Here is an 11,552-nt window from a genome sequence, read left to right on the forward strand (position 1 = left end):
GGCGTCGCCTCCTGGGCACCCCGCGTCTCTGCGGGGTCCCGGAACGACTCCCCGCCCCTCTTGCACCGGGAACCTCGACCCCGCAGCGGGAAGCCGCGGGCCTGGGACCGCCCCGCACTCAGCCCCGGCCGTGCTTCCTCCCCCCGCCCTCCCCCCCCCCCCCCCCCCAAAGTCCTTCTCCCGAGGCACTCCTGGGGATGGGGGAGCGGGTGGGAGGGCACCTGTCTGCACAGCCCCGCGGCAAGGGAGGAGCCAGGGTCACCCCCAGGACCCCTGGGAGGGGACAGGATTCAGCTCCCAGCCGGGCATCCCCAGGGTGCCAGCACCGCCGGGGATGGAGGGGATGGAGGGGATTGGAGAGGCACGGGGGTGTGGGGGGCACACACCAGTAGCCCCCCCACCGGAGGGGAGAGCAGTGGGGGCACACTGTTGGCAGGGGGACACGGGACACACACAGAGCTCGGTCACCCCGCAATGAGACGCAGCTGGGCGATGCTTTTTCAGATTTTTATTATAAAACCTCTTTTTTTCCTCATATTTTTTTTGCATTCTCGTGTCTCTGAGCACTAAAACCTCACTCACCGACGGCCCAGCCCTGCCCGGTGCCCCCCGCCTGCCCGGCTCCCCCTTTCCAGCCCCTGGAGCAGACCAACCAGAGACCAATATTTACAGATGCTGCCAGGGAGCAGGGAGGGGGTGTGCAGGGGGGGGGGGGCTGGGGGAGACCCTGCGCCCAGCCGCTAGGGACAGAAACCAGCAGCACGAGGCAGATTTGTGGGGGTCCTCAGCCACCCCATGCCCCCTCCCTCAGCTGGGCACCCTCAGGGGGGAAGCAGGGGTTGCCCCAAACCCTTGCCCGGGGTAGGAGGGTGCAGGGGACCCATAGCACAGTATTTACAGGGGGTGCTCCCCCCCCCACGGGCACACACGCACACTCACACACATACACACACACACGCACACTGAGGACTTGGCACCCACACGATGGGCACAGCTGAGCCGGGCACCAGCTGGCGGGGGGGTGGGCGAAGGCTATAGGTGAGAGGAGCCGGCCGGGGCCCTGCCCGGCCAGACCTGGGCACCCACCTGCCCCCATTTGGCACACACAGTGGTGGCGAAAGCGGTCGGGCACGGGGTGGGGGTGCGGGGGGGGGGGGGGGCTACCTTCATCTTAGCCGGAGAGTTGGTAGAGGATTAGGAAGGGGAATGACAACGCTGGGGGGGGTGGGGGGGGAAGTGCCGAGCCGAGCGCCCAACGCCAGCTCCGGGCTGGAAGCCTGGGGGTGGGATGGCGATGCCGTGGCCGTGCCCTGCTGAGCGCCTGGGCACCTTCCTCCCAACACCCGGCCCAGGGAACCACGGAAAGGGAGCAGGGGCACACGGGAACCCAACCCAATAAATTAGAGGCGGGGTGGGAAGGGGATGGAGGAGGAGAGGGCGCGGGGTCAGAGCCCGTTGGCAGAGCGCTGGATGAACGGCACTTTGCTGAGCTCCACCACGGGCGAGCGGGGCTTGTTCTGCATCCGCGGCACCCGCTGCAGCAGCTGCTGGGCCTGGCGCTGCGCGTCCCGCAGCTCCTTCCGCCACTGCACCAGCTCGGGGTCGCTCTGCGTGGGGCAGCGCAGGGGTCAGGCTGGGGCTCCCCGGGGGGCGGGAGCAGGGTAGGGGGTGGTTGGGAGTGTCAGACTGGGGAGTGAGCCCAGGTTTTTGGTATTTGTGCCCCACGATGGCTTGGAGGGCCAAAGGGGCAGGAAGACAGCACGCAGGTTTGTGCCTGGGGAGCAGCTGGCACCCAGGGGAGAGGGAGGGGAGGGGGCACGGGGTAGCCGGTGCCCCCCTGGGATGGGGGGCCAGCCCCAGGGGGTGACCCAGAAGGCACTCACATCGCACTGCAGCACGAACTGCTTCCCACCACGGATGCGGAGCAGGATGCACTTGCGCTCCTTCACCTGCGTCTCCTCCACTGAGTCGATCTCCTCCATGGTGAGCAGGGACTGCTGGGGGGACAGGCTCAGCCCGGCCCTTGCCCCGAGATTCCCGTGTGTCCCAAGCCTCCCCCCACCTCCCCACACCCCTCACACTGACATACCTCCTTGTGCACATCCTGCACCCCATGTTTCCCCTCCCCACGCCCCTCCTCATGCCCCCCACTCAGTGCCCCGTTCATCATGCTGTGCCCCCCTCTTACCGGCGACTCGCCCTCCCCGCGCCACTCGAGGCGGTTGGGGAAGAGGTAGAAGTAGCGGCGCTGCCACTGCGTCAGGAAGGGGTTGCCCAGCTTGGCCATGTACCCGTGCATGATGCAGTCCTTGCCCATGGCGTACTCTGTGCCCACCGCGCCGGGGACAGGCAGAGTCAGCCCACGGCACGGCCAGGGGGCCAGGCAGAGCTCAGAGGGGGCTGTTGGGGGACACAGTTTGGGGGTACTCAGCCCCACTCACCCTCCTCGTGGCCGAGCTGCTTGTTCTTGGCCTTCTTACGAGCCTCCAGCTTGTCGGTGTCGGCATTGACAGCTTCGAAGACGGTCTCTGTCACCTCCTGCTGCCACCGCTCCGAGATGGTGAGCGGGAAGTTGCGGTACAGCTCCTGGTCGCTCTCCAGCAGCTGGCAGGCAGGGAAGCGGGGTGGGGGGCAGCTCCGGATGGGGGGCAGCTCTGGTTGGGGGGCTGCCTGCTGCCACAGCCCCCCCTTGCCACCACAGCCCCCCACCGCCACCCCAGTACCTTGATGCCCTTCGTGTCCTCCTCATCGAAGGAGCCAATGTCGAAAGCGTCGGCCGCGTTCACCTCACCGCGGGGTGGGATCAGGGGCGGGGGGTACTGTAGGCAGGAAAGGGGGTGTAGAGGGGAACCTTCCCACACCCCCGCCACCCCTTCCTGGGCTGGGGGGGTGGGGGGGGTTGCTCCCCTCACCTTCTGCAGGAAAACCATCTGCCAGTCCAGGCCCTTGAAAAAGGGCTCCTCCTTCACCTCCTGTGCCCTGGGGAGTGAGGTGGGGTGAGCTGTGCCCAGGGGGTGCTGTGCCAGCGCACCCCCCTCCTTCCCCGCCTGCTGTCCGCAGCGCCCCAGTGCCCGCCGGCACTCACCCGCGCCCCATGCAGCCCAGGCGGCGGTTGACGTCCCGCTGCAGCAGCCCCTCGAGCAGGGAGCGCAGCTCAGGGGAGAAGGACTCCGGCAGCTCCACGGTCTGCGGGAGGAACGAACGGGGTCAGCGGCACCGCGAGCACCAAGGCGTGTGGGGGGACAGGGACAGACACATGTGCACAGGGTGTGACACGGGGAAGGTGTGCACACCCAGACCCACGCACGCACAACGCATGTGCACACAGAGACAGGCTCGGACACTCTGAGTACTGCTCACCTTTGAGGATTGGCTGTCCCTGACTGTCCCCAACACTCCCTGTGCCCCCCAACACATGGCAGGGGGTTTGTTCCCACCCCCAGCCCTCTCTGGCACCCAGGGTGGAGGCTGGGGTGCTCCAACTCACCATAGTGAGGGTCATCCGGTCGATCTCGTGCTTGTCCTTTGTCTTGTGCTGCCGAAAGGGGCTGTGCCTGCGGTGTGGGGGGGAAAATGGGAGCTCAGCCCGCACCCACCGGCACCCAGCAGCACCCACCGCCCCTCCTCGGGCCGCACACTCACCCCCGCAGCAGCTTGAAGAGCATGCAGCCCAGCGAGAACCAGTCAGCGCTGCTGTCATACGCCACGCCCTTCTGCAGCACCTCGGGGGCCATGTACCCGTGGGTGCCCCTGCGGGGGGCACAGAGGGGGTCAGGGGCCGGGGCGGGCAGGGGCACGGGGCGGGCAGGGGCACAGGGCGCACTCACACGCTGGCATGGGGCTTCTTTTTGGAGAAGTCGCAGGCCAGCCCCAGGTCTGAGATGCGGACGTGCCCGAACTCGTCCAGGAGGATGTTTGCCGGCTGCCAAGACACCGCGCCCTGAGCTCCAGCACTCCCCACGGCAGCGAGGCCGGGGGTGCCCAAGTGGGATCTGGAGGGTGTCTGCGGGACTGGGAAGCACTGGTGGAGCCTGGGAATGCTCCCCAAGGCCTCAGGATGCCCATGGGGACCGAAGGGGGTCCTGCCAGGTTTGGGGGGGGTGCGTGTGTGTGTCTACAGGGCTGAGGGATGCCAAGGGGGGGTCTCCAGATGCCTGTGAGGGCCCCTGGGGTGCCCTGTGGTGGGGTGCCCGTGGGGTTGGTCACCTTGAGGTCGCGGTACACCACGAAGCGGCTGTGCATGTGCTCCAGGCCTAGGATGATCTCAGCTGCGTAGAACCTCATCTCTGCCTCTGAGAAGACGCCGTGCTGGGACAGGTGATAGTGCAGGTCCCCCCCTGCAGTGACAGGGACCGGTTGTCACCCTGGTACCACCCTGAGGAGGGGGTTCGGAGCCTGTGGCTCGGGCCAGCTGCGGCCCTGGGGATGAGACACGGGGACGCTCAGAACTGGGGCCTCTCACCCACCGTTCATGAGGTCGAGGATGAAGCTGAGCTTGTCGGGCGTGTGGAAGGCGTACGACATGCAGACGATGAATGGGCAGTCCTGGGGGGAGAGACGGGGTCAGGCAGTGCTGGCGGTGCCCCCAGGGACACCCTCCCTCTCCCCTTGCCCACGCCATAGCCTGGAGACAGGGTGCCAGTGCTGCCCCTCACCCCGGTGCTGACGAGGGACAGCATGATGCGCTCGTTGAGGGCCAGGGTCTCGCCCTGCTTCATCTTGATGCGTTTCTTGTCCAAGCACTTCATGGCGTACCTGGGGAGGGGATAAAGAGTCACTGCAGGGTCCTGCTGTGGCCTCGGGGCCGCAGCCCACCCCCACCACACACCCCAGCCCCACAGGCATGCTGCAATGTCCCTCCACCGCTAGCACCCACAGCCACATCAACACATCCAGCTCCCACCCACGGCCGTGACGTCCCTGTATCCCCCAGAGCCCTGTAGCCATGGCAATACTTCCGCAACCCCTGAACATCTGTTGTCACAGCAATGCCACTGCAGATGCCCCTCGGGACCACCAAAACAGCCCCAGCGCGGCCCCTCTACCCCCCCCATGGCAGGCACATCCCTCCGGCCCCGCCGTGCCGGAGCAGCAGCCCCCATTCCCCCCATTACATTTTGCCTGTGTCCGCTTTCCGGCAGCCGTACACTTCCCCGAAGCCGCCACGGCCGATGATCCGGTGGACGCTGAAATCGTTCATGGTGAGCTGGAGAGGGGGCAAGAAGGAGGTGGGGGTGAGGGTGGACACCCGGGTCTCACAGAACCTGCCCTGGACCACAAGCTGCATGTGTGTGTGTGTGTGTGGTGGTGGGGGAGGTCCCACACCCTGCCTCAGTTTCCCTTGGGCAGGAACACGGAGGCTGCTCCACACATGTGCCCGTGAGCGCAGGAAGGCGTGGGAGAAGCTGCCCGGGAGTGTGTGAAAGCCCTGGGGGGGTGTGACAGTGCCCCTGTGGGGTGCTCGTCCCAGGGTGGCAGCGAGCCCTGGGGCGGCAGCTCTGTCGCTGTGTCCACAGTTCCCCCCTCCCCGGAGGCGCCCGGGGTGCCCCCAGGCCTCGGGGTGTCCCCAGGCCTCAGGGTCCCTGCTCACATGGATGTTCAGCTCCACGTTCTTCCACTGGCAGAACCGTGTGAACTTGTCACTGCAACGAAGCAGAGAGAGGGCAAGAGTGGAGCCCCTGGAGAGACGACCCCCCCCCCGCCCTGTCCCTGCCAATACCCATATCAGGGCAGAAGGACCCTCCCCCCCAACTAGTCTGGAGACAGGCAGCACCCCCCAGGGACCCGTCTGGGAATAGAGAGACCCCAGGCTAGGCCTGGGCATGAGAAGAACCCCCCCCCCAAGTCCCTAGGCTGGGGACAGACACCCCTGAAGTACCTAAGCAGGGACCCTTGGGCCAGGAGACCCTGGTCCCCAGTGGGATGGGACACCCTGATCCCCATGGGAGTGCCGCTTGCCTCACCTCTCGATGAATTTCTGGAAGATGCCCCTGCGCAGGTTCTGGCAGATTTCCTCGATGTAGGGCTGGGGGGACACAGGGCTCAGCGTTGGGTCTCCGGCGCCACCCAGGTCACCCATATCCCTCAGGGTCCCATCGTTATGACGGGAAGAGGCCCTGGGGTCACCTGTGTCTCTGGTGACCCCAACAGCACCATCCTGGGGGACCTCTCTGTCCCAGGGTGCCCTCTGAGGAGCCCCTCTGTTACTGCCACCCCCCCAAGTCACCCCATGGGCACTCCAGCAGGTCCCAGCACTCTCAACCTGCTTGGGACCCTCTCACCACCCCTTGAGGTCTCCAGACCTTCGGGGAACTCCCCTCCCCCCACCTCCTGAGGCCCCTGGCACCACCAGCCCCAGCACCTTCTCACCAGCCCCCTGCAAGGATTAATCCTCTGAGTACCAGAGGTGGCAAGGACCACCTCTCTGTCCCAGGAGATGCCCACCTGGAAGAGGTCTGGGGGCACCTGCTTCTTGCTCAGGTGGCTCTGGACATGCTCCGTGGCACTCTTGGAGAAGGGCTGTGGTGTAAGACAGGACTGGGTCACCCTGGCCAGAAGGGATGGGGACACAGGGACAAGGAAGCTCCAGAATAGGGCTCCCAGAACAGAGCCAGGGGGAATTCTGGAGCTCCCCTCTGAAGATACCAGACACCAGGGACACCGGGCACCTCTGTCCCGCCCACCCTGGGGACCCCAGCCCCGGGAGCTCCCCCCAGGGCAGCGCAAGCGCAGTGCTTACGTGGGAGCAGGCCAGCAGCTCTTTCATGATGTAATGGTCGAAGATGTGGCGGCTCCGGGCGGTTCGCTCCTCCTCGGAGTCCAGTTTCTCGTACTTCTTGATCTGGGGGAGGGCACAGCTCTCCTGGCACAGGGGGACAGACTGCCCCCTGTGCCTGCGCTGCCGCAGGGCGCAGCCCCCGCCCCACCGCAGGACGGGTAGAGCAGGGCTGGGCAGCCCTGGGAACCACGTCTCCCACCCCTCTGGGTACCACGTCGCACGGGCGCCCGATGGTCGTCACATCCCCCATATACCTGAAGCATCACGTCCCAGTCCCCTGGGAGCTCCACACACTCCTTGTACCATGTCCATGGGCCCCCTGGGTACTAAATCCCACCCCACCCCTCCGAATGACCACAGGGGTCCATTCAGATCCCCCCATCTCACCTCCTCATAAAACTCCATCAGGGGCCTGGCCTCCTCTGCCTGGTTAAAGGCGAAGTCCCGGAACAGCAGGTACCCTGGCAGGGACAGAGCCATGGCGTGAGATGTGCCTGCCTCAGTGCGGCAGCGCATGCCCCACGGCCAAGGGGCATGGGGACGTCCCCTCCTGTCCCCACAGCCACCCCATTGCCAGGCTCGGGGAAGAGGAAGAGGTAAGTAGGGGACCAGTGGGCGTTTGGAAGCAGGGACATAGTGAGGCAGGGGCACCAGCTGCAGCTCCACAGGGCAAGAGAGCAGTGAGGGGTGGTGCAGAGAGGGGGCGATGGGGCAGGGGCACGTGAGGGCACTGCGGATCAGCCTCCTGCGGGTGGACGTGCCCGGAAACCGCCAGAGCCGAGCGGAGGAAGTGAGAGGCGCTTCCTGCCCTGGCCGGCGAGTGCTGCGCGGGGGGAAGTGACAGGGTGGGGGACGCGGGGTGGGGAATGCGGCACAGGGGGGGTTCTGACACGCAGCCCCCAGCCCCCCTCCCTTTCCCCCCACACCATGCTGGAGGGAAACGGCCGCAGCCACCGCTGCTGTCACGTCACGGCGGTCACCGAACCAACCCGCTCGCGCTTGTCCAGGCGCACCAGCGTCCCAGTTTGTCAGTGTCCCCTCCCTGTACTCCCCTCCCTTGGTGTGCCCTCCCTGTAGCCCCCTCCCCGGCCCCCAGGTCCCCAGCTCACCGATCTTTTGCGCAAAGATCTTGTCAAACGTCACCTCGCCCCGGTCCTCCAGGTACTTCTGCATAACACTGCGGATGCTGGGGAGACACCCGAGGAGCTCAGCACCCCACCTGCCCCCCTGCAGCTCCCCACAGCCCCAGTGCCTCCCCATGCCTTCCCCTGCCCCTCCTGCACTCCCAAGCCTCGTTAGTACCCACATTATCCCACCCTGTGTGTCCCCCCACCAAGGTGTGACACGGTGCTGGGCCCCAGTAAGGGTCAGGCACAGGCTGCCCCACACGCTGACGTCCAAGGTAGGCTGGGGAAGGAGGGTACCCCCCCAAAAAAAAGCACCCCCAGTGCCTGGCAGCAGAGGCGCAGGAGGGTACAAGGGTCTGGCAGTGAGAGTCATGTTCAGGTCCCCTCCTGCTCCCTTGTGAGAGCTGGGCTGCGTGTGCCTGGCTGTGCCAGGGGTGTTGTGTCAGACTGCCGTGCACACCTGCACCGCCCGGACCCCGCGTGGGGTGCGCGGTGCTGCTGCGTGCCACGCTCTGCTCTGCGCGGTGTGTCGTGCCACGTGTGTGTGCGACGGGCTGCGTGCGCGGCCAGCGCAGGCTGGGTGTGCAAAGGGAAGTTGTGAAGTGGGTTGTGTGGGCGGGAGTGGGGGGTGGGGGGGGGTTGCACAGCGCGGAGCACCACAGCTCTGCGTGTGTCCCTGCGCGTGTACACGCGTGCACAGGGAAGCCGGGGGGGTCCTGCACGTGCCAGTGCAGCCCCTGCGCCTGCCCACACCCCCCACGCGTGTGCGTGTGCAAGGGGAGGGCTGCTCACACGCAGCCCCGCTCGGCGTGTTGGTGTCCCTGTGTGCACACACACGCTGGCGCCCGGCCGCGCCTGGCAGGGCAGGTGTGTGCAGGGAGCTGCGTGGGTGTGCGCGGGGTGGCACACGGCTGGGTGTGCCCGTGCCTGTGTGCACCGGCCGGGCAGGGTGTGTGCGGGCGTGTGCCCGGGCAGGTGCCCGTGGGCTGGCCGGCTGCCTGCCTGCCTGCCTGGGCACATGTGGGGACACGTGTGCACGGGGACTGGGGGTGCACGGGGATGGGGGGGGACACGGGGGATAACGAATGCGCACGGGGATGGGGAGACACGGGATTGGGTGCACTGAGATGGGGAAGGATGGGAGATGGGAAGGATGGGGGTGCACGGGGCCGGGCAGGACGGGCCCGGGGAGACCTGGGAGACGGGGGGAGCAGAGGGGATGCGGGGGGCATGGAGGATAACGAGCGTGCATTGGGGCGGGGAGGGCTGAGTGTGGAGCGTGAGGATAACGAGTGTGCACAGGGTCGGCTGACAGGGGGCTGGGGGCACACGGGCGTTAACGAGCGTGCCCGAGGCCGCGGTGCCCGAACGTCTCCGTGCCGGGGCACGCTGAGCTGCAGGGCCGTGCCCCGGAGGCCGGCGCAGCGGGGCCGGGGTGACCCTGCCCTGCCCGGCCCGGCCCGACCGCGGGAGCCGGGACCGGGCGGCGGCGTTCGGGGACCCGGCTCGGGGGAAGAGGGAGGCGGGGGTGCGGCGGCGCCGGGCCAGGGGGAAGCGGCGGCGGGGCCGGGCGGGCGGCGGGGCCTCACCTGGGCTCGGGCAGGAGGATCCTCTTGCTGGCGCGGGCGGCGGGCGCGGCGCGGCTCTTCTCCATGGCCATCAGGTAGCTCACGTCCGCCAGCACCGCCTCCAGGTCCGCCATCTTGCGCCGCGCCGCCGGCCCCGCCGGCCCCGCCGCCCGCCGCCGGACCGGACCCGGACGGACCCGGAACCGGAACCGGGACCCGGAACCGGAACCGGGGGCGGATCCGGGACGGACCCGACCCGACCCAGCCCAGCCCGGCCCGGGCTACGGCGGCGGCTCGGCCTCAGCGGCGGGGGGCCATGGGCGGGCGGGGGGCTGGGGGGGGAGGGGGGGGGGAGGAGAACGCTGAGGGGAGCGCGTGGCCGCGCGCGTGTGACAGGCGGCGCTGCCGGGTCGGGGCGCGGGCGGGGCCTGACGGGAAACCCCGCCCCGTCCCGGAGCCACAGCGCCCCAGCGCCCCGCCCCGTCCCAGCGCCCCGCCTCGCCGCAGGGACCCGCCCCGTCCCAGCGCCACAGAGCCACAGCGCCCCGCCCCGCCCCGTCCCGGAGCCCCAGCGCCCCAGCGCCCCGCCCCTTCCCAGCGCCCCGCCCCACCGCAGGAACCCGCCCCGTCCCGGAGCCTCAGCGCCACAGCGCCCCGCCCCACCGCAGCGCTCGGCCCCGCCCTATCCCGATGCCCCGCTCATCACAGCTCCCTCGCCTCCCCGCCCCATCGGCCCCCTCCCCATCGCTCCCCGCCCATCGCCCCACCCACCCCATGGCCCCGCCCCAATGCCCGCCCACAGGAGCCCCCTCCGTCCCTCACCATCGCCCCGCCCACTTTACCTCAGACACACCCCCTCCCCCCCCCCGGGCGTGGCCGCGGTACCGGCGGCGGGTGGGTGACACGGTGGGGGAGGGGGGGGTGTGTGTTTGGGAGGTGTGTGGGTGCGGGGGGTGGGGCCGCGCGCGTGACGCCGCATGAGACGCCCCGCGCGTGACGCCGCGTGACGGGTGCGATGGCGGCGGCGGGGCCGGGACGCGGGGTGGGGGGACGCGGGGTCCCCATCGCCGCCGCCTCTCCGGGGGGAACCGGGGGGACGGAGGCAGCGGCCCCGCGGCGGCCGACGCAGGGGCCAGGCGAGGCCCGCGAGGTCCCGCGGTGCTGCCCCGGGGGGGCCGGGCCCTTGGCGCGGGGCGGGGGCAGCCGGGGCAGCCGCGGAGGGGGACGCTCGCCCGCGGCTGGGCGAGCTCCGCGACGCGGGGCCTGGGTCGGGGGGGGAGGGGGCCGGTAAACGCCAGCCGGGGGAGGCTGCCGGCTCGGCGAGACCCCGCGTCCCGGGGGGGGCCGCTCCGCATCGGGGCTCCAGCGGGGCAGCGGCGATGCCAGGCCCCAGCCCAGCCCCGGGACGGACGGAAGGAGCGGCGCTCCCAGGGGAGCCGGGCGGCTCCACGGGCCCCGCGGTCCCGCTCAGCGGTGGGGCGGGAGGCGAAGTGACACGGAGCGGGGGGGGGGGGGGGCGTCACCGTAACCGCGGCCTCAGGCTTCCTCTCCGGGGGTGGGGGAAGCCCCCGCGGGGGGGGGAGGACACCCCCTTCCCCCCACCCCGCAGGACCCCCCCCATCTCTGCCTCCCCTGCAAACGAACGACGGGCACAGCCGAGACGCCGGGTTTGGGTTTTGCTTCAAACTTTGCTTTTTTTAATTCCAAAAATCCACCCCCAAGAAACAAAATATTTCCCTTTGAAGGCTGGTATCTTCCCCCCTCTCCCCCTGACCTCATTCCCCCTGTCCCCCCCTCCCAAAAACCGTCTCCCCCAGCCCTACGGTAGTAACATCCCGAGCAAAGATCCCCTCTAAAACCAGCACTGGAGAAGGCCGAGGGAAAATAAAACCAAAGCAACTAAAAAAAACCCCCCAAACCAATTAAAGAAACCAAAACCGAAACGGGAAAGAAATCACTTCCCCCTGCCCCCCGCCCCCCTCCCCCCTCAAATTCCCCCCCCCCCCCAGACTGAGAGAGCGTAAGACTTGGTTTGCTTTTACCCTTAATGCTTACATTTAATTTTAAAGCACAAACATC

The 11,552-nt window shown here is 68.4% G+C and overlaps 1 protein-coding gene across 1 annotated transcript; it reads right to left on the reverse strand.

Moving 5' to 3' along the window:
• Window positions 1–493: 493 nt before the first annotated feature.
• On the reverse strand, window positions 494–9,607 carry GRK2 (G protein-coupled receptor kinase 2; the record flags this gene model as incomplete). Its single annotated transcript, XM_084263042.1, has 21 exons — window positions 494–1,607; window positions 1,884–1,997; window positions 2,189–2,325; window positions 2,442–2,604; window positions 2,724–2,819; window positions 2,913–2,979; window positions 3,086–3,186; window positions 3,488–3,554; window positions 3,643–3,750; window positions 3,828–3,922; window positions 4,207–4,337; window positions 4,467–4,545; window positions 4,656–4,755; window positions 5,115–5,206; window positions 5,591–5,642; window positions 5,964–6,025; window positions 6,445–6,519; window positions 6,740–6,841; window positions 7,166–7,239; window positions 7,888–7,964; window positions 9,495–9,607. 21 exons carry the CDS (start codon window positions 9,605–9,607, stop codon window positions 1,446–1,448), a joined length of 2,067 nt encoding a protein of 688 aa, XP_084119168.1. The 3' UTR covers window positions 494–1,445.
• Between the last annotated feature and the right edge of the window lie 1,945 nt (window positions 9,608–11,552).

This window comes from Gallinula chloropus, assembly GCF_964237585.1.
Source record: "Gallinula chloropus genome assembly, chromosome: 4".
In the NCBI taxonomy this organism is placed as follows: domain Eukaryota; kingdom Metazoa; phylum Chordata; class Aves; order Gruiformes; family Rallidae; genus Gallinula; species Gallinula chloropus.